At 38.0% G+C, this 22,500-nt stretch overlaps 1 protein-coding gene across 5 annotated transcripts in view; it reads right to left on the bottom strand.

Annotated features, from left to right (window-relative positions):
• Positions 1 to 22,500, bottom strand: part of COL14A1 (collagen type XIV alpha 1 chain) — a 199,527-nt gene that overhangs the window by 78,694 nt on the left and 98,333 nt on the right. For 4 of the 5 annotated variants that reach the window (XM_035011835.1, XM_035011836.1, XM_035011832.1 and 1 more), the window contains 10 exons: positions 18,621 to 18,677; positions 17,099 to 17,238; positions 15,524 to 15,647; positions 15,176 to 15,319; positions 13,964 to 14,128; positions 13,333 to 13,371; positions 13,045 to 13,183; positions 9,166 to 9,308; positions 5,444 to 5,553; positions 1,754 to 1,912 (listed from right to left, as the gene is read on the bottom strand). In XM_035011835.1, coding sequence (XP_034867726.1) covers positions 1,754 to 1,912; positions 5,444 to 5,553; positions 9,166 to 9,308; positions 13,045 to 13,183; positions 13,333 to 13,371; positions 13,964 to 14,128; positions 15,176 to 15,319; positions 15,524 to 15,647; positions 17,099 to 17,238; positions 18,621 to 18,677 — 1,220 coding nt within the window. The remainder of the gene's footprint in view (positions 1 to 1,753; positions 1,913 to 5,443; positions 5,554 to 9,165; positions 9,309 to 13,044; positions 13,184 to 13,332; positions 13,372 to 13,963; positions 14,129 to 15,175; positions 15,320 to 15,523; positions 15,648 to 17,098; positions 17,239 to 18,620; positions 18,678 to 22,500) is intronic. The other variant, XM_035011834.1, reaches the window with a different exon arrangement.

Below are 22,500 nucleotides of genomic sequence, written 5' to 3'. Positions count from 1 at the left end.
GTCCATATATACAATGGAATATTACTCAGCCATCAGAAAGGATGAATACCCAACATGTACATCAACATGGATGGGACTGGTGGAGATTATGCTAAGTGAAATAAGGCAAGCAGAGAAAGTCAATTATCATATGGTTTCCCTTATTTGTGGAACATAAGGAAGAGCATGGAGGACACTAGGAGAAGGAAGGGAAAAATGAAGCGGTGGAAATCAGAGGGAGAGACAAACCATGAGAGACTATGAACTCCAGGAAACAAAGTGAGGGTTTTTTGGGGGGGATGGGTTAGCCCAGTGATGGGTATTAAGGAGGGCACGTACTACATGGAGCCCTGGGTGTTATACGAAAACAATGAATCGTGGATCACTACATCAAAAACTAATGATGCACTGCATGGTGAATAACATAACATAATAAAATTAAATTAAAAAAAATAAAGATACATCAAAGCTAAGTGTTAACCTAGCACACATCTATCAAAGTCTGAAAGCATTAATGCTCCCCTATGTACACAAGGATTTCCCTTGTATTGTACCACAAAGAGAAATGCCACTAAATAGTGAAATGTCCCAAAGTAAATCACTTTACCACTCTGGGACCGTTTGCAGGTATATAAAGTGAATGGATCATACTAGAAGTGGACTTAGAACCGTGCTCCTTGAAGTTCCCTTAGGGACCTTTGGAGGATGGGGTAACCTGATACTCCATGTCCTCTCTCCCATTCAATTAGCATGGGTCTGTTTCAATCTTATTTATTTATTTGAGATACTAGAAGATTTCATTTGTACAAAGTGATCTTCAACTTAAAAAGACTCAGAACCATCAGGGCATTCTCCAGTTCCATACAGCTGGCTAGTGTTACAGATCTAGAAAGCACAAGACAGTAATAGTGACTCATAATTAACCTGATGATTCTGTTACATAGAAATGTTCATTAAAATAGTTGGAATTATTTACAAAAATAAAATGCCCTCCAGGCTAATTGGTTCTAATTATGAAATGACTCAAATTAGAGAATATAGCTAATTAGCTGTGAACACATGGTGTTAAAACAAAAGCTTGTGTACACTATTCTTTTTTTGTGGGTAGTGAGAGAAAAGAATGTGATTTCTTTGCCAATTGGAAGTCTCCTTGTCTTAAATTCTGTTATATGATGAAAAATATATTATCTTAGAATGATTTGTTACTTAAATAATCTATGATTAAAGGGTAAACTTCACATTAGCAATAACAAAAATCTAGTTTAATAATGCCCAAATCTAACCCAACTGAGAAACTTAAATAAATTTCCTGTGTGTACTATGTATAATAGTCACATATTTTGCATGAATTTATATTTGCTTAGAGTTCTGATTTATAGTTTTGATTCTCATTAGCAAACTTTTTATTCCGTAAGTCATTTGATAAGTATTTTACTATTTGCATTTTTAAATGCCTTTAGAAAATAAACTAGTCTAATTCTCAGAGTATTCTTATTATAATATAGCAGAAGTATACTGCCAAGAACTTTGAATGTTTTATTTCATTTAAAGACGCTGTTATTCTTCCATTTATCCAGCCAGCCAGCCAGCCAGCCAGCCAGCCAGCCATCCATCCATCCAGCCATCCAGCCAGCCAGCCAGCCAGCCAGCCATCCAGCCAGCCATCATCCAATCATCCACCCATCTATCCATTCATTCTCTTACCAAATTTTTCCCCTGGAAAACCCTTTTTTTTCTATAATAACAACACAGCTCCACTTGTTTATCCACTTACTGGTGCAGAGTTTCCATTTGGTCCCCTTGATCTGACCATTCTTCCCAGGACTTCAACACCATCCGATGTGATATTAGCTGAGGCATTTATTGCCTTCTCAGCCACATGCTTGCAGTCAATAACCACTTGGACCAAAGTCTTGCTGACAACAATGTGTATCTGGGTAAAAGTAAAGATGTTTTAGGAGGTAGAAAGTAGGAAGAAATATCAATCAAACTTACGTAATTGCATGACTCGTCACTAAAAAGCAGGCAAGAGAAGGAATTCTATCACTATGCATTTTGCTAGAAGTGAGAGGTTCTACATTTACCACCACCATGATTGTCCCACATTCAGGTAGCACTTCTATTTTTATTTACTTTGAATTTACTTTTTAATAACTTTGAAAGGAATCACGATCTAGCATTCATCTAAAGCATCAACAACCTGAAGTGACAGGATTAGTGTGGCCTTTTCTGAATGCACATTAAAATGAACACAAAAATATTAAAACAAAAAATGCTAAGTGATTTACCAGCAAAAGCTTTGTACGGTACTACCAGTTGTCGGCAAACCACATTTTGATAATATTTATTTAAGTTAAGATGAAGACAGGAGATCTAGAATCTGAAAGGGAAGAGGAATGCTTTCTGGTGACTCCAGGACCAAAAGAAATAAAGCTCTTTGCCTTAATGTGTGGTACAGTTTTCTCAAAGTGAAATTTCTAGAATCTGCATGTCTATGGTAATATATTCAAGAGTCTACACATTCTTTGTGAGGATTTGTAAAAATGTGTGTTATTCTGGAGGTGAGAGTCAAAGGTAAGCAGATTTTAAATGAACCACATTGTAAGCAAGTTCTGCCATGAAATTTCAGTGCTTATAAATGCGTTTCAATTTATGATGGTGTTTGCCTCGTGGGTATTTCTTTTTTGTGGAAGGCTACTTTTTTCGGGAGCTCAAAGAGTGGACTTAATAGGCAAATAATGATTTCACATTAAGTGAAAGCCAAAAAAAGGTACAAATAGCTACATAAGGGAAGGTATGTTAGTTCAAAGAAAAAGGGTACTAGGCAATAGTTACAGGAGTTATAGCAGCTAGTAATGTATTTGCATTGTGAGCAGAGGTCAATATCAGTGAAACATCATCTTTCATATTAAAATAATATTACTTTTAACTTTATTGTTTTTTTTTTTAAGATTTTATTTATTTGACAGAGAGCGAGAGAGAGAGCACAAGCAGGGGGAGCGGCAGAGGGAGAGGGAGAAGCAGACTCCCCGCTGAGCAGGGAGCCCGATGTGGGACTCGATCCAGGGACTCCAGGATCATGACCTGAGCCGAAGGCAGTCGCTTAACCAACTGAGCCACCCAGGCGCCCAACTTTATTGTTTTTTTTAAGATTTATTTATTTTAGAGAGAGAGAGAAAGAGTGCATGAGCAGGGGGAGGGGCAAAGAGAGAGAGAGTGGAGTAGCAGACTCCCCGCTGAGCAGGGAGCCTGACAGGGGGCTGGATTTCAGAACCCTGAGATCATGACCCGAGCTGAAACCAAGAGTCAGACACTTAACCAACTGAGCCACCCAGGTGTCCCATTAACATTATTGGTTTTATTCGATCTTTATTTTTGTTTCATAGTTGCATAGGAACTGAAAGCATAAGGATGTATATCAATTTTCATTTAATGTTTTATGTTAAATCATGATAAAAATAATTTAAGTCAACAGTAGAGGCTCTTGAGAATTCTTTTTCCTTCGAAGAGGAGTTAAACCATTACTCAACTGGAGAAACACTGCTGGAGTAAATCCCCCACATTACTTCCTTCCTATTAACATCTCTCTTATGATCATTTAGAAGGATCTAATTTGACTCATACGTTTTTGAAACTTGGAATACTTTTCATTATTACAAATTACAGAAATTTTCATGCTGGGTGCTAGACAACCTTGTATATAATATTCATGCTTCAAGAACCATTTACTTGTGGGGAGATACTCAAGTTTTTTTTTTCAAACAACTTTTGCTTTACAACAGGAGACATTGAAAACTTTTCAAAAATATTTTGCTTATTTAATTGCATTTAAGGATCTGTTTATATAATTATCAACTTTTTGAAAGACCTTGGGGTCACACTTCATATTCAAAGTGTAGAAATTAAAGCCAACCGAAAAACAAGAAACTAAGGTAATGTATTCAATTAAATACAATTCTATGAGCACATCAAATTTGATCTCTACATATTGAATTTGCATCAAGATTTTCAATTAGTATATCTATTAATGGAGTAGTTTACTACATGGTAAGCCTTTTCTTTTTGGTTAGTCTGGCTGTTTGGCTTTATAAACAGTACTGAAAAGAGTAGAAGAAGGCTTTTTTTTTTTTAATAACTTTAAAAAACTGGAAGGTTTTTATAAATTTAAAACTGGATTTTTAATGACTCTTACTTATTTATAAGGTCTTTAAGATCTTCCAGTAAGGTGAGTAAAGCTTAACATGCACCTAAGACTCATAAATGATTCTTCGGAATGATAATTACACATTTATGTTATGATAGCAATATGTTTTTAACACTTATGAAATCTTACATCTCCCTTATAATTTTTCTTGACTACTTTGCAATAGACTCTGCTTAACCAAGAAAGAATTGTTTCAAGACAAGAGGAGCTTGGTGAGTAAATGACAATATCTCCACAAAGAGATGCTAATGGGATTATTTTGAACCATGAACTAATAAATCTCTACGTGCATCTCATGGTTTTAAGATATTATGCTTCTGGTTGTACAGTCCTACTAAACAACAACAACAAAATTTTTGTATGTAACTTTTCTTGTGCAAAAAAGATTAAGGATCTTGGTATATAGTTGTTTTTATGCAGAGAGGGTATTCAAGACCCCAGAAAGTAGCAACCATGTGTAAATTAGATGGGCTTGACCATGTTCTAGGTCAGGAGACAGAAGCCAAGATGAAGACTGCTCTGCAGCATCCCTTCCTTCACTCAACACACAGAAGGGAGGATCAAGAGGCAAGGTTATTTGCAGCACCACTTATAAATGTTCTGCTCTACATGCAGCACTGGCAAGTTGCATTACTTAACAGCCCAGAGATCAGTGGGATCATTTGCTAAACACAAAGGAAACCATACATGTTGGAAGGAAGCATGGCTACTCTAGTGATCACCAAAACTGTTTCAGAGATATGAAGTCATAAGGAACAGAGTTCTATCACAAATACCAGGTAAAAATAAAAACTGTAGCCTCAGAATAATTTTTATAATGGTAGTGATGGGTTGTCTGTATATATATAAATATATCAGTACAAACTATCTTCTACAAACTAACATGAATTGGTTGATTGTGCTTTCATCTTCACTGGTGGCTGGGTAGACCAGCAATCCTTTCCACATCACACATAATGTGCGTCCTCCTAGTAGTGTAGTATCCTCTATTACACTGTTACTCAAAGTGTGAACCTGGACCACTTCTATCAACATCTCTTGGGGTACCTGGTAAAAATGCACACTTTGTGGTCGCATCTTAGAACTACCAAGTTGGAAGAAGCTTACTCCAATTGAAATATGAAATCCAAAGCACTATGGGATTTATTTTACACTTCTCTGTTGCTTGGCCCACAACAAATAGAATGAAGAATGTATATCTCTGTTGCTTTGCACAAAGCAAACAGAATAAGGAGTATATGTATATAAGGCATTACTCACCTTGTGAAAGCTACCATGGAAAATTTTCCTAATCTCAGGTCCTTCAAAAGTAACAGTTTGAAAATCCCCACTGTAGTCATAGTTGAAATATGTTAAGGTTTTACCACCATCTAATCAAAGAAAAACAAAAACAGTTTAGAAAGTATTATAATGGGTAAATAATTTTTATAAAATTCAAGTCAAGGCAGAGGTTGTGTTTAGAACAAAATGATAAGTAAGGAAGGAAATGATCTATAGTCCTTGGGTTGCCCCAGGCTTTCAGTTGGCCAATTAACTGACTTAATCATGTGGTGATGATAGTGAAGTAAGGACCCCTACACGTATTTTTCCTCTGGACTTACTTGCCTATACTCTCATCCCCAATACCCTCCCGGGAGATGGTTGTCTAAAGCTGGGAGTAGAAGCAGAAAAAAAAAAGGGAGAATAAAGTTAATCCTATTTTAAGACCTAGAAACCAAACCCTTTGCTTTATTAACCCCTGGAGCAATCAACTTTTCCAGGACATGCAACTTATACCACCCCCAAAGTGATATCCCAATATGACTTTTATTATGAACAAACTAAATCCACAAACTAAATCTTCCTAATCTTCAGGACAAGGAATTACAAAAAAGAAAAAAAAGAATATTTTTTCACTAATTAATTCCTAGGTTACAATTTAATTATTCACTGTGATTTCAAAGGGAATAAATTAGTCTTTTTTTAAAAGATTTTATTTATTCATTTTATTTATTTATTTATTTATTTATTTATTTATTTATTTATTATTTTTTTTAAAAAGATTTTATTTATTTATTTATTTATTTGAGAGAGAGAGAAACAGCATGAGAGGGGATAGGGTTAGAAGGAGAAGCAGGCTCCCCGCTGAGCCGGGAGCCCGATGTGGGACTCGATCCCAGGACTCCGGGATCATGACCTGAGCTGAAGGCAGTTGCTTAACCAACTGAGCCACCCAGGCGCCCTATTTATTCATTTTAGAGAGAGAGAGCGTGCAAGAGTGTGACCGTGTGGGGGTGGGAGGGGCAGAGGGAGAGACAGAGAAGCAGACTTCCTGCTGAGCATGGAGCCTGATGTGGGGCTCCATTCCAGAACCCAAGATCGTGACCTAAGCCAAAAACCAAGAGTCAGACACTTAACCAACTGAGTCACCCAGGTGCCTGGGAATAAGCTATTCTTAATCATTTTGAGAGATTTCTTTGTTTTCAAGTCCCATGTGAATACAGAGTTAATTATTTATAGCCTTTTAATCTACAGCTTTCCTTTAGTTTCAGTATGGATGCAAAATGCTTTCACAATATCATATTTAGTTGTTGATTCATTTCCATGTACTGAGAAGTCCTTTTACAAATACTAGCTGGAGGGTGCCTGGGTGGCTCAGATGGTTAAGCATCTGCCTTAGGCTCGGGTTATGATCCCAGGGTCCTGGGATGGAGTCCTGCATCAGGCTCCCTGCTCGGCAGGGGGCCTGCTTCTTCCTCTCCCTCTGCTGCTCTCCCCGCTTGTGCTCTTTTGCTCTGTCAAATAAATAAATAAAATCTTAAAAAAAAAACAGCCAAATACTAGTTGGAGATAAGCTTAAATGTTAAATACATTCCTTATCCAAATATGTGAGTTAGCACCTAACAATAGCCACTACATTTTGGTTCCTAGCTTGATTGGAATCCTAAACAAAAAAGGTATTTAGAAAACTCAGTGACATTAACTGAAAACTTGACGATCCTCTTAAATGATTATCATGTGTGACATCCAAGAGCATGTGATGGAGAAGCTTCCTTCACTGGTTCCCCTCATCTTTCCAACCTCCAAACAATGGACTGTCCCAGTCTTCAGACCTATTCTCTTTCCAGACACATATACAATTGCAAATGTATATCCCCATCCTAGAATTCTTCCCAAAATATGTTGCTGCAAATCTGGCATTTTTTCTGGGATATGAACTAGGCATTGTGATATTGCAATTTATAAGAAATATATATTTGGTCATTCAAATATATATGAAAAATACAATTTGGTCTTGGTCCCTGGTTCCTGGCTCACAGCTCCTAAAACACTTGGAATTTTCTGTGATAAGAGCTATAAAGATGTTTTTGTTATGTTAATAAGGTGACTTTTAGAAAGCCCTGTAACCTAAGTGTGGAGGGCTCGTTGCCAAGGGAACCAACCCTGTGATTAGAGGGTTGGAACTTTTTTTTTATGTTATGTTAATCACCGTACATTACATCATTAGTTTTTGATGTAGTGCTCCATGATTCATTGTTTGCGTATAACACCCAGTGCTCCATTCAGTACGTGCCCTCTTTAATACCCATCACCAGGCTGGAACTTTCAATCCCAGTTCTTTCCCGGACTTTGAGGGAGTGGAGAGTAGCTAGAGATTGAGTTCGGTTGCCAATGGCCAATAATTTAATGAATCATGCCTATTTAACGAAGCCTCAATAAAAATACAAAGGATGAGGTTCAGAGAGCTTTTGGGTTGCTGAATATTTGGGGACTAGGGAGGGTGGCTTGCCTGGAGAGGATGGACCCTCTGTGCCTCTTCCCACATACTTTGCCTTAAGCATCTCTTCCAGCTGGCTGCTCCTGAGTTATATCCTTTTATAATAAAGCAGTAATCTAGCAAACAAAATGTTTCTCTAAGTTCTGTGAGCCATTCTAGCAAATTAATCAAGCCCAAGAAGAGCTCAGAGAAATCTCTGATTGATTAATTGATTGATTTTTTTTTTTTGGAACCTCTGATTTATAACCAGTCAATCAGAAACACAGGTAACAGCCTGGCTTGCAACTGGAGTCTGAAAGGGGTAGTGGGAGGGCACAGTCTTATGGGACTGAACCCTTAACCTATGGGATTTGATGTTATCTCTGGGTAGACAGTACTAGAACTGAGTTGAATTCTCAGCATCCTGCTGGTATCTGAGAACTGCTTGGTGTTGTGTGTAAAACTCCACCCTCCTCATACCCCCCAACACACACATTGGAATTGGGCCAAGGAACCCAAAAGAAAAATCTTATACTTATCAATCCATGTGCAAAAAATGATTCTTGTTCCTCCCCTCCAGTAACCCTCTGACTCCTCCCACCATCAACTTAGCTCTTCCTGCAATTTTTACTACCCCAGTAATTGTCTCTTTCTGCCTTGCCCACTACTGAATCCCAGAGCCTAGTGCTGGCACATAGTAGAAACTCAGTGAATACATGCTGAAAGAATGAGTGGATGAATGAATGAAACAACGTTACATAATTTATTGCTAGTATTTACTCAAGGCTTAAGATAAATGAGTTATTCTACAATATACAGTTGACCCTTGAACAATGTGGGGGTTAAGGGCACCAACACCTCAAGTAGTTGAAAATCCACATGTAACTTCTGACTCCCAAAATCTTAACTACTAATAACCTGTTGCTGACCAGAAGCCTTACTTATAACATAAACAGTTGATCAACATATATTCTGTATATTATACGTAGTATGTATTATATATATATTATATTCCTACAATAAAGTAGGCTAGAGAAAATAAAATGTTATTAAGAAAATTATAAGGAAAATACATTTACAGTATTGTACCACATTTATCAAAAAAAAAAAATATCCTTGTAGAAATGGACTCATGCATTTCAAACCCATGTTGTTCAAGGGTCTAGCATACACAAAACAGGCAAGATGGCACGCCATATACATTACTCATACATGTGTGTGCAAACATATAAATGAATATACTTACTATCTAAAATGACTCCAACCAATGGGTCAGAATTTTTATTTAAAATCTCCCAAAGAGCAAATGGCTCCTCTGGAGTGTCAGGAAGAATCCGGAATAGAAAACTCATTGTGTAGTCAGAGGGCAATCCTTCTGGATGCAAATATCTGAAAAATGGAAAGAAAATAATATTTCATTGCATCCCTTTCAAAAAGTTATTTATCTGATTATGAAAGCAAATGCACTTTAATTATAAAGATTTGGAAAAACAGAAAAAAAAAATAACAGAGGACTATTAATCCCATCCAGAGATGACCACTGTTTTGAGGTGGTACATTTCCCTCCAGTTTTTAAAGAATGCTGCCCCTTTTCCTAGCACCATTTACTACACAGTTTATATTTCCTTAAATATTTTTTAAAAGTATGATATTTAATGTCTGCACAATCTTTTATTGTCTGGCTATTCCATAATCTGTCTAACTGGTCACTTCTTCTCAAACACTTAAGTCATTTCAAAAGTTTCAGTATTATAAATAATGTTTATCTACAGTCTTTTTATAAAACTTAAGACACTGTCACTTTCTACTATAGGTTGTAGTTAGCTGCATTCCTGTCCATGCTTTGTGCTGGGATGCACCAGCTAGATCTACCTTCAAGAGTTAAGAATATATTACTACTGCTGCTGGGAGTGATGTCTGTAGACAGCTATCAAATACCAACTCTCATCAGAGACTGCTCAGCAGAAAGAAGGGCTCTCCCAAGGTCATGCCAACTTTTTTTATGGCACTTGTTTTCAATGACTGGTCTTTGAGGGCATATGAAGACCAGAGCCTCTCATTCAAATGGAGGCAGCTTCATTTTCAGAACTCCTGTATGTGGGCCACCTGAGACTTTCAGTGAGATTGTTTCACGGCTTGACTTTTCTCCTTCGTCTCATCTCACCTCCTTCTATTCCCTTCCATGAGAGCACATCCACATCAGCTTTCTCGAACACTCATCTCCACCTCTGGATCTGCCTCTGAGGAACCGAGCCTTCTATACCATTTTATCTCTCTCTAACAGTTAAGTGGAGCACTTATATACTTTTAAATTTTTCCCCAAAGCAACAAATATAGCCCTTTACATATATAGGAGCCCCGTAATAGTTATTAAGTGGATAAATTTGAGAACATGGGATTTTAGCATAAATTTGAAAATGAAAGTTTGATTTGCATAGATAAAAATATTTCATTCATTTTGTTTATATATTAGTTCATTCATTCATTCAACAAATACTTATTGTGTGCTTGCTATGTGCCAGACATTGTAATAGGCACTTAAGATACATCAATGAATGAAACCAACAATGTCCCTATCCTTGTAGAAGCACTTAAATTCTAGCAGGGTGAATTATACAGTGTATTAGAAGGTAAACATGCCATTAAAAAAAACAACAAGAAAAATAGAGCAGTTTAATGGGGATTGGGAATGCTAGGATGTATTGTTTTGCAGTGTTAAATGAAGTCATCACCACTGGCTTCACTTAGAAGGCTCCTTGAGAAGGTTACATTTGAGCACCGGTTCATTGAGAAAGTTAGATTTGAAGAAAACCTCAGAAGAGACAAAGACATCCAGCTAGTACAAAGACACCAAAGTGGAGTGTGGCTGGTATGTCTGGAGAATGGACTGAAGGAGACAAGAGGTGAAGTCAAAGAGGTAATAGGTACCCAGATAATGTAGACCCTATAGGCCATTCAAGAGTTTTGACTTTTAATGCAAGGGGAATGGGGAATTGTGGAGATTTTGGAGTGACATGATTTACATTTTAAAAGAATTACTCTGACTGCTACTTGGAGAATAGACTCTAGGAAGGCAAGGGTCTGAGCAGGAAGACCAATTAGAAGCCTGCTGCAATGAGCTTGGGAAGAGATGACAGCGCCCCATATGGAGTTAAGGCAGTGGAGACGGCGAGAAGGCACAGACAACTGGATTCCTTTGTAGAGTGGATGTGGGACATGAAAAAGTCAATTTTTTTTTGCCTGAGAAACTGGTTAGATGTAATTGCCATTAAAATGGAAAAGGTTGTAAGTGAAGCTGGCTCTGGAACGAAGGTCAGCATGGTCTTGAACATGCAGAGTTTGAAATGCCCATTTAGATAGCCAAGCAAGATGCCTAGTACGCCATTAGGTATGCTAGTCTAGTTATGGGGAAATGGGAGGGGACTGGAAATACAAATTTAGGAGTCGTTGGCATATAGATAATGCTGAACACTACTCAAAAGATCACCAGAGAGTGGGTATAGACAAGGAAAACAAGAACGTCAAGGATCCAGACCTAATCCCTCCAGCATGAAGAAGTGGAGGTGAGAAGAGGAGGCAGCACGGAAAATGAACAGCCGGTAATGTAGGCAGAAGCTCTAAAGAGTGTGTGTCCCAGAAGCCCAGTGAGGAAAGGGAATCCAAGAGGAAGAAGTGAGCAACTGTGTCAAATGCTGGTGACAGGAGGAGTAAGATAAGGGCTGGGAGCCTGTGAATGGATTTTGATGGTGGACGGTGCTGTTCACTGGATGAGCCATTTCAGTGGGGTAGAGAGGATTTTCCCTTTGGCAATTCTCATTTTGGGCTAGGACTCCATGGAGGGTTTTTCAAATACCCATTTTAATATTCATCCCTAGACTGTGGAAAAAAAAAACCTGCTAAAAGGTAACACCAGATGTTGGCTCTATCTAAAAGCACATATACTCTATAGGTCAAAGGCATTTTTAACAATTTTCTAGAAAATGAAGCTACAGCTATAACAGCAAATATTGTGCATTATTAATAGAGGTCTACTTATTTCAAATAATATCTTCCCAAATGAAGCACAATAAAATAATTTGGATAGTATTTGTAATAGGCTAAAATTTAATAAATAATATTTTCGAAGAAGCTAGCAAAGCAACTTGTGTATACATTGGATAGATGAATTTATTTTTTTTTTAATTTTTTTTTTTTTATTTATTCATGAAAGTGAGAGAGAGAGAGAGGCAGAGGCAGAGGGAGAGAAGCAGGCTCCCCGCCCAGCAGGGAGCCCGATGCGGGACTCGATCCCAGGACCCTGGGATCATGACCCGAGTCGAAGGCAGATGCTTAACCGTCTGAGCCACCCAGGCGCCCCTGGATAGATGAATTTAATACTCTAATACGATCTCTCCCATTGGTCCGTGCACAAGTGCACACTACATCAACATCTGGACACTGAAAATGTTTCACGTTGGAATGTAAAATAGCAGACAACATCTTGAGAGATGATCCCTTGAACCAGGAATTTGCTGTAAACAGGCCCAGGAATCCTATGCGCATTATGAACTATAAAGCAAGTAGATAATGTGGTTTGTACATACATCCAATACTACTCATCCACTACGTGGGGTTGCTGTTGTGACTTCTCAAAAATTAAAAATGAGCTGAATTATTGGCACTGGAATGACATGGTTCAGGGTGTGGGCTCTGGGGCCTGACTGCCAGATGCAAACCCCAGCATTTTCACTAAACAAACCATGTGATCTCACTCAAGTCATTTAGCTTCTTTGTGCTTTAGTTTCAGTATTTCTAGAACTGAGATAATAAGTGAATCTAAGGCATAGAGCTGTTTGGAGCTTTGAGTGAGTTAAGGTGCTTAAATACGTAGAACAATGACTGGTATATGGTGGCGTTGGGTAAAGATCAACTATCTTCATATATTTTTTCAGACTTACAGTTATTAAAGTTCAACTGGCATTATGTGTGAGTCTAATGTTTTTAAACAAAGAAGTCTAATCATTTGTTCTTATCATCATGGAAAATCCTACTGGGAACTATTACAGCATATTTCAAGTTGACATCATTTTCACTTTGAGATACAATAACAAATGATTGGCTTTAATATCTTGCAAGGGAAACATACTTGGTTGGCTGGGAAACCAGGGCATCTTTATGAATTCGGTAACAGGGATACACATTGAAGGTACCAGGCTCCATGGAAACCCCCTCCACAGATGAAAAATCCTTCTCAACCAAACCAAACATTTCCATCATCTTAAATCCTAAAGAGAGAGAAAGAGAGAAAGAAAGAAAAAAAAAACCCAGGCATTTTAGGATTTTAAATTTCAAAATTAGTCTTTTAAAGATAGAAAAAGTCTGGACCTGTTTTGTATTTCCCAAATGTATTTGGAAAGATTGTGATAATGCATACCTGCAAGATCTACGCCATCCTTGTACACCAGCGGGCAGGCTGGGAAGCAAAACAAACAATATAAAACCCCGATTTAGATATTTTCCAAACATACTCTTCCCCTGTCCTGAGAACAGGAAACTAACATAATCTTTGCGGAAGTCAATTGTGAAGGGAATCCAAACCACATGTGGCTATGGTTTTCTGTAGATTCCTAAAGATTGAAATGCTCTCCCTTGGCCTACTACAACCAAAAGGACACGGCTTCCTTCTCCTCTCATGGATCTATTAAAATCTATGGTGGTCTCTTGAGAGCATGTGTTGGGAGTAGTCTCACTTATAGTGTGTCACCCTGATGAGCAGTCTTACTACATTTTGAAAACCATTTACTACAGCTGTTTAGGCAGAGTTGCTTTTAGACATAGACTCTCATCTCATTAGGGAAAGTTTTTATCCACCTAAAACCCTAAACGGGGGAGAGCGGAGGTTTATTTCCAAATGCTCAAAACCACAAAACTTAATGTCTGCATACTAAACAGCTCTGCAAATACATATTCTTTTCTCAGATCAAGATGGGACTCATTATTTAACTGGTATGAAATATTTCAGCCATTAAGCAACATGAGTTAAGTAGAAATTCCAAAGAACTAACTTGCTGAAGCGGTTTCGCAGACAAAAGTAATCAACTCATCTTCAATTTTCTTAAAGGCGTCAAAGTCATCCACAAAGAAGACATGCCGTGAACTGGGCTTGCTGCCAATGCTAACCAACTCTGAGTAATCTGCATCAGCCACACCAACTGCAAAGACGCTGTAACCTGTGGCAGGAGGGGAAGAGAGTTCTGATTATTTTAAACTGCACAAAATACAAATAATGCAATGTAAGACACGTCCCTGTGTTTAAAATGTTGATGAAGGAGGCCTGGTGGGGGTGGATAATTCATGTTTTATTGTCCATCAGAATTCTGCATGGGCACATGCCACCAAATGATAATTATTTCATCACCTGCTAAGCATTTCTCCATTTTAAAGAAAACTCAAGACAGGCAATGCCCCAGTCAGTGCTTGAGACAAAATAGTTGCCATTGGAGGAACATCTTTATGCTATATACTTCTAATAATTATTTTAAGGTTTATGGGATGAAATGTAGTTGAGACAGAAACTTTATCTCAGTTTATTCTTAACATGTAAAACCTGAGGTATTAATAGGCTAGCAGCCTGAGGTGGGTCATGGTTCCATGCTTGGCAAATAAATATTAAACTACTGTTTGCCAGGCATGTCTTAAAAAATGTAATCTTCATGATAATCCAATGAGAATCTCCATTTTACAGATGAAGAGGCTGAGGAGCTTCTGTGATCAGGTTCCCTCCCTGGCCCTTCATAATGGTCCTTTTCACAGTATTGCACTTAATTGCTACAATTTCTTATACAGGGCGTCCTGTATGTAACAAAAGTATTAGAGAAAATACAGCAAAATATTAGATTTGTAACTTGGAACATTTTTTAAAAATCACATTGTCTATGAGAGACTCTGGACTCTGGGAAACAAACTGAGGGTTACAGAAGGGAGGGGTGTGGGGGGATGGGGTAACCAGGTGATGGGTATTAAGGAGGGCATGTGTGGTAAAGAGCACTGGGTGTTATAGGCAACTAACGAATCACTGAATACTACATCAAAAACTAATGATGTACTATATGTTGGCTAACTGAACATAATAAAAAATAAAAAAATAAAAATCACATTGTCTAGTTAATATTAAAAAAGATTTACATTAAATATTCAGAAAGATTTAGAAACACATTCTGATGGGCCTATAAATTTGTATTCAGAAAACAATGGCAACATTACTATCCGTGGCTTACCATTTGATTGCATCTCCCCGGAGATTTTGTTCACATCATCTTGTGACCTGCCATCAGTTATAACCACGATGACCTTTGGGATACCTCTTCTGGTCCCTGACTCTGCAGTGAACAAACTATCTCGGACATGCTTGATTGCTTTTCCTGAAACAGAGGAAGGCAACTGTTCAATTTCATTCCTCCCCTTGTTTGTTTCGCTGCGGAGGGAAGGGTGGAAGTTCTTATATCAGTAAAAAAATCTTTTCAAAAAAATCTATATTCTTATGCCTCCAAAAAGTCATTTCAGTAATTATTAATGATGAATTACTCTGGGTCTTTGCTGAGTTTTGCTGTTGCTGTTATTCTTACCTGTTTTTGTATTTCCTCCTTTGTATGAAATACGTTTAATTGCATCAAGAAGGGTCTCTTTGGTGTTGTAGGCATTTAGTTTAAATTCTGTTCTGGGGTCATCAGTGAACTGAACCATTGCAACCTGGAGAGAGACAACGTATTTGTTTTCACATATATAAAGAATTCCTCCAGAGAGCACACACAATGGCATGATTACACCTATGATTTTAATTTCTTTTTTAACCCAAACCACAATTTCCTTGGCTTAAAATTTCACACAGGTTACATAGCAAATCTGACAACACATTAAGGAGTATTTTTTGTTCTCTTTTTTCAGGAAACAGTTTATTTTTAAAAATTTCTCTCAGTCTCCTAACAATCTCCTTTGAAAGTATGTAGACCTTTTGCTTTCTTGTTTGACAGATGGAAAAAAAAGCAGCCTTGTAATTTGACAAAGGTTAGAGAATCCGAGGTGGATTCTTTACAAGGACGGCTTCATGAAACAAACCTGTGAAGTAATTACGACTGTTCCACCGTTTTACACACGAGAAGACAAAGGCACTCAAAGTCACGTGCCTTGCACAAAATCCCAAGGGTGGCCACTGCAGAACCCACAGTTGAAGCCAAGTAAATCCCACCTCAAAATCCATGTTCTTTTTCTTTAAAGATTTTTATTTATTTATTTAGAAAGTGAGCGAGGGGAGGAGCAGAGAGAGGGAGAGACTCTCAAGCAGACTCCTTGCTGAGTGCAGAGCCCATGCAGGGCTCCATCTCAAGACGCTGAGATCATGACCTGAGCTGAAATCAAGAGTTGGACACTCAACTGACTGAACCACCCAGGCACCCCCAAACTCTATGTTTTTAACCACTACAATAAAAGCCTTCCTGGCTTCATTTCCTATAGTTTGCTCTTCTAACAGTGGAATTGGGGGGTTATCTTTAATTTACTGGGATTTTTTTTTGTTCGCTTTTCAGAATGATCATGGGAGGGAATAAATACAGCATCTTCAAAGTGCTTTCTTTGATCGTGTGAGCCTTCAGCTGCTACCAGCCTTCAAGGGCCACTGCTGCAGATGTTATCGTCTCCAGGGAACCACATCTGATCCTTCTATCCAAAATAAATTCCTTGCTCCCTGAAATGCCTTAGCACTTTATCTATTTTTCTCTTATGGTTCCCCTTATATCCAAATTTTCTCAGCCATTCCTCCATGATACATTCCGAATCCGTTCCTACCCGTGCATCTCCTTGTTACCACCCCTGCCCAGGCCTCCAACTCATCTCTGTGTTGGACTATGGTCTCTCTGCATCCACTCTTACCCGTGTTACTATTCACAGTCCATAAAACAGTCAGAATGACTTTTATTCTCTCCTTAAAACTTTCCAGTGGCAGGGGTACCTGGGTGGCTCAGTCGGTTGAGCATCCGACTCTTGGCATCAGTAAGCTGCTTCCAAACCCAGACTTGTCTATCCTCTCATTTAGGGTCAGATCTGATCGCTATATTATCCATATCAACTGACAAGTAGCCATAACAATAGCGTGGGATAATTTTTTAATGCATAGAATGAATTAAAGATTGTTCAGTTAGCCTTACTTGAGTTCCATCAGCACCGATCTTGTTCAGGGCTCCAACAGTGCTATACAGAAAGTTAATGATCTTATTGAAATTTTCATCTCCAATACTCCAGGATCCATCCACCATAAATACCAGGTCTGCCTTGGCAGCTCTGCATACTGAAGACCAGGAATGAATTTTGAATTCGAGATAAGGGGAAAACAGTAGTTATTACAACCAACAAAGCAGATGATGGTTTCCTTCTCGTAACTACAGCTCTTTGCCAAAGGAAAGGTATAAATCACATTCCAAGCTCTTGCTCATTATACTTCCTGATAATCATTTCTTTCCTGTAGTCAAGGAGAAGCTTGACTTCATGACTGAGAAGTTTTATCAAACATGTAGAATTATGAAAAAAATCAATCTCAGCCCTCCAAAATAGAAAATTAAAGAATAGAAAAATGAAGAACTAAAGTGATTTAGAGACAGAAGTAGCAACAAATACTCTCAAGTACTCACTTATTAGAAGAAAGTCCAAGCTATTACTCTACGTACCCTATTCTCTGCTTATTGAGTCAGTAACTTCAGAGAGATTCAAATTCAGAAGGAAGGCACAGGACATAATGGAAGCAGATTAATCTACAATTTGATATGCATGTGGGCTAAGGCTGTAAGCAAACTTCCAGCCTTGCTCTAAAATTCTGTCTATGCCTTTTTGCCACCCATTGGTACTTGTCAAGAAATGTACATTAATGCTAGCCCAGGGAGACTATTATCAGTAGTTATTACTGATACCAACATAACAAGCAAGAAACACACCAACAAAAACCCACTCCACCTAAAGCACTTTTCAGTAGTCCTTCATTGATGTCCTGTGCTGTTTCAGCTTATCTATGCCTGTCTTCCCCTTATTAGTGCGGATCATTATGGTTGACTCTGTTTTATGATGAAACAGATAATTAACTCTTCAATAATCTGAATCTTTTAATCTTAGGCCAGTTGCACACAAATATTCTATGAGATAGTGTGCCTTTCTCCTTTCTTTAGGAAAAAAAAAACACTTGGTTTTTATTTTATTCAGTTGTACTTAAAGCTATTCCCTTAAAGCTATTTATAATATAGAATAAACTATCTCCAGGCGAGGTAATAATCCAGGGACAATAAGGATCTGGTAAGGTTGTTGTTCTAAGTTCTGAGATTTATAAAATTTTACAAATTTATGGTTTGAATTTAGAGCTGAAAGGGATCACAAGATCTGCTAATTATAAGCTTATTAAAGAATATCTGGTCCTCTGTTACCAAAGAAAAATGAAATCAAGATGAGATTTCAACTTTGAAATGAGAGCAAAATCTATGTGAATATATACTCAAAATGAAGATTTCTGTAATAAATCAGAGAAAAAATACATCAAAATGCATGAAGGAATTACCTCTGGGATATGAAATTGTGTTCTTAAATTTCTTCTTTGTACACTTTCCTTCTTTTTAATGTTTGTTTAATAAACAAAACCAAGAGAAAACCTGAACCTAAAATCACAGCATTATCATATTATTCTTTTACCTTCTTTTGCTGGTGGAATGGTCGGAGGAAAAGTAGGTGGTTGAGTAGGAGGTGACTCTGTAGAGAGAAAAGGAACGTGGATTAGCCATCACATCTGTGGTGAAGAGAGGGAGGTCATGGAGTAATAATTCTTCAGTAAAGTCAATGATTTTGGCCATTGTCTTCTTGGAGAATATAGTGAAGTTAGTGACTACTATAAATCAGCCACAGCCTGTGAAAACTGCCTCCATCCAACCCCTAAACTCAGACTGAAAGCTTGAAATGCCATTTTGCCACAATTCAGTTTACCCAGCAGGAGTCAATGCAATCAAACTGTCAACTACAAAGTGGTTCTAATGCTGATTTAAGGCAAGACTCTTGCCAACCCATTTCGGATTAGTCTCTGGCTTCTTTCACACATATAATAAACTTCGTTTCTATTCTGCCTAACTAAGGACTGACCATCAATTCTTGTTCAATAGCACTTTCCCCCCCTTCTCACTCTGCATCCCCAGGATGTGGTCCCCAGTGGAATCTAATTTGCTCTCTTTTCTGCTCAGACTCTATCTGGAAAACTTTCAGTTCTGAGGACCAAATGGCAAGACACTGGGAGGCCACCGTGTGTCCAGATCAGTTCAACCTGGATGATGAGGGATGAGATGTTCATGTAATATGCAAAGTGTGATTGGCTAAAGGAACGGGGGATAGTTACATGAGAGTGGTGACTTTCACAACAGTTCATGTGGTAAAGAGCAAGGAAATCATGGAATCATTAGGTAAACATCCTACATGTTACTATATTCTTTTCTTGTTCTTATTTGGCACTAAAAATTTAAGAAAAACTGAGAAAATTCTTTTATCATCTCAGATTAATATGAGGGAAGACTCTTGAATAATTATAGCCATTCCCTCTGAAACAGGTGAGCACCAAATAGCCAGAAAGATCTGAGTTCAGGCAGACTGATTACTTGGTCAGGAATGTTATAAAGGGAATTCCTTCACTGGCAGGAAGGTTGGAGAGATGAATTTTATTTTATTTTATTTTATTTTAAAGATTTTTTATTTTATTTGAGAGAGAGAATGAGAGAGAGAGAGAGAGCACATGAGAGGGGGGAGGGTCAGAGGGAGAAGCAGACTCCCTGCCGAGCAGGGAGCCCGATGCGGGACTCAATCCTGGGACTCCAGGATCATGACCTGAGCCGAAGGCAGTCGCTTAACCAACTGAGCCACCCAGGCGCCCCGGAGAGATGAATTTTAATTTTAAGGTCTCTTTCAATTTTAAGAGGCAATATTTATTTAATTTAATTTAATTTAATTTAATTTATTTATTTGATAGAGAGAGACACAGCAAGAGAGGGAACACAAGCAAGGGGAGTGGGAGAGAGAGAAGCAGGCTTCCCGTGGAGCAGGGAGCCCAATGTGGGGCTCGATCCCAGGACCCTGGGACCATGACCTGAGCCGAAGGCAGACGCTTAATGACTGAGCCACCCAGGCGCCCCTAAGAGGCAATAAAATACAATTATTTGAATAAAATAATTCAACATTTTAAAAAAACAAAGTAACTGTATATTACCAATATAGAAAAATGTTTGAGATTAATTAGTATGTGAAATGAAGCAAGTCACAGAATACCAAGCTATGATCCTATTTGTGAAACATAAAAAAACCTATCAGATACATATGTATCTGATGTATATCAATATATCTCTGTATTTCTATATAGATATAGATTGGATAGATAGATAGATAGATAGATAGATAGATAGATAGATTATGGAGAATTTCTTGAAGGAGAACAAGCTGGTACAAATGGGCACTTGTGGGAAGGAAGAATGGGGAAAGAGGGAAGTCAACAAAGTACTTTTTACCTTCTGTTCCATTATTGTGAATGTATATCACTTTAATCTTTTAAAGGCAATTTTTGAAGCTAAAAAGTGTCAAATGTAAAATAAAAAGTGAGAAATCTTAATACCAAAACTAGGACTGTAAAACTTTCTTGAAAGCACCATAAAATGCTTCTAAAGCCAGATGTATTTATCTTAATATCTGTGGAAGTAGTGGGTCATCTTTATAATTGTCCATCTTCTTTATTGTGGGAAATTGAGGCATATCCTAAGTTCTAAGTCCTAAGAACCAAATCAATGAGAAGCAATGGCAGACAGATCAATATGTTTGGGCAGAACATCTGGCCAAAGACTCTTTTGGGTAGGAAGAACCACAGTGAACTGGTGATATATGTTTGTATCCTCTATGTGGCATACAGATGGTCCCTGTCTTCAATATGTGAGGGGCTGTCCCATAGAAGAGGGAGCAATCTTGATCTGCATTGATTCAGAAAGGTGAACTAGAGCCAGTGGGTAGAAGCTATAAGAATACAGATATCCCCAACATAAGGGAAGCACATCAAACAGAGCTATCCAAATTAACCCTGGGTTGGTAGTTAACACTTGTGGAGTTAAGGTTAGGGGACGTTGAAGTAGACCAGGGATTTAAAGGTCAGCAAGTAATGAAAATGAGCAAAGAACTAGCCTACACATTAACAAGGAACAAACTTGAGAGCACATATACTGTATAAAAGAGATAGCAGTTGGTCTCAGCAGATTGGCACCATGATATGTGTGTCCTGGGTTGTCAAATCTTTTGAACTTTCAACAGATTCTTTAAAGCCTGGGAAAAAAATGTACGGCTCAGAGAAAACCTATTTCACGGTGATATCTACCCCGTGGCCATCAGTTTGTGACTTCTAAGAAGACAGCCATGGTGATATAGAATACCTGTTCAGTAAGATATGGGTAGAAAAGTTCCTCAGCAGGTTCTCTTGGATCTTTACCACCACCACATGGGGTTGAGAGAACAAGTGTTTAATTTTTACTGCTGAGCAAAAAGAAGCTCAGAGATGTGGAACTGCCCAAGGCCACCATGTTAGAAAGGGTCCCAAAGAAGGCTGTTTGACTCAAAATCTTGTGCACCACCAGGTCCCTAGTAACTTCAAAATTATATGATCCTCTAACTATAAAATAGAATTCTAATCAGCCATAAAAAGAAACATACTATTGATACATCCTACAACATGAATAAGCTCAAAAACATACGGTAAGTGAAAGATGCCAGATGCACCTTTGAAATGTCCAGAAAAGGTAAATGTATAAGAAAAGAAAGCAGGGGTGCCTGAGTGGCTCAGTCGTTAAGCGTCTGCCTTCGGCTCAGGTCATGACCCCAGGGTCCTTGGATCAAGTCCCGCGTCGGGCTCCCTGCTCCATGGGAAGCCTGCTTCTCCCTCTCCCACTCCCCAGCTTGTGTTCCCTCTCTTGCTGTGTCTCTCTCTGTAAAATAAGTAAATAAAATCTTAAAAAAAAATCACTCTCTGCCTTTCAAATAAATAAATAAAATCTTAAAAAAAAAGAAAAGGAAAGAAAAGAAAGCAAATAGCCTGGGACTGAAGATAGGACAGAGGAGTGTGAATGAGTATGAAAGAACTCTTTGGGTTGATGGAAATGTTCTAAAACTGGATTGTGGTAATGACTATACAACTCTTTAAATCACTGAATTGTACATTTAAAATAGGTGAGTTTTACGATATATAGACTATACCTTAAAACTATATATGCAATATAAAATGTGGAATATTTTAGTGTTAAGAAATAAAATTTTCATATTAGAAAAAAATTGGATGATGTCATTTATTATACTTTCACTCTCTGTTTCTGAAGGTCACACATTGCTGATGATTTCTTCCTGCCTGTGCCAGATGAACTGGAAGACCTATACATAGACAGAACTTTCCAAATGTCAGATATAAGATAGAGGGGCTACCAAGAAAACCCATCGCCCACCACCTATTCAGATATAAAATCCTCAGGGACTTTGAGTCTAAGTTCAAGATACTGAGTTAAGTACACAA

This window comes from Mirounga leonina, unplaced genomic scaffold, assembly GCF_011800145.1.
Source record: "Mirounga leonina isolate KUSES-001 unplaced genomic scaffold, KU_Mleo_1.0 Mir_165, whole genome shotgun sequence".
NCBI classification, from domain to species: Eukaryota; Metazoa; Chordata; class Mammalia; order Carnivora; family Phocidae; genus Mirounga; species Mirounga leonina.
The sequence above is the reverse complement of the archived record's forward strand: the minus strand, read 5'-3'. Positions and strand labels throughout refer to the sequence as shown.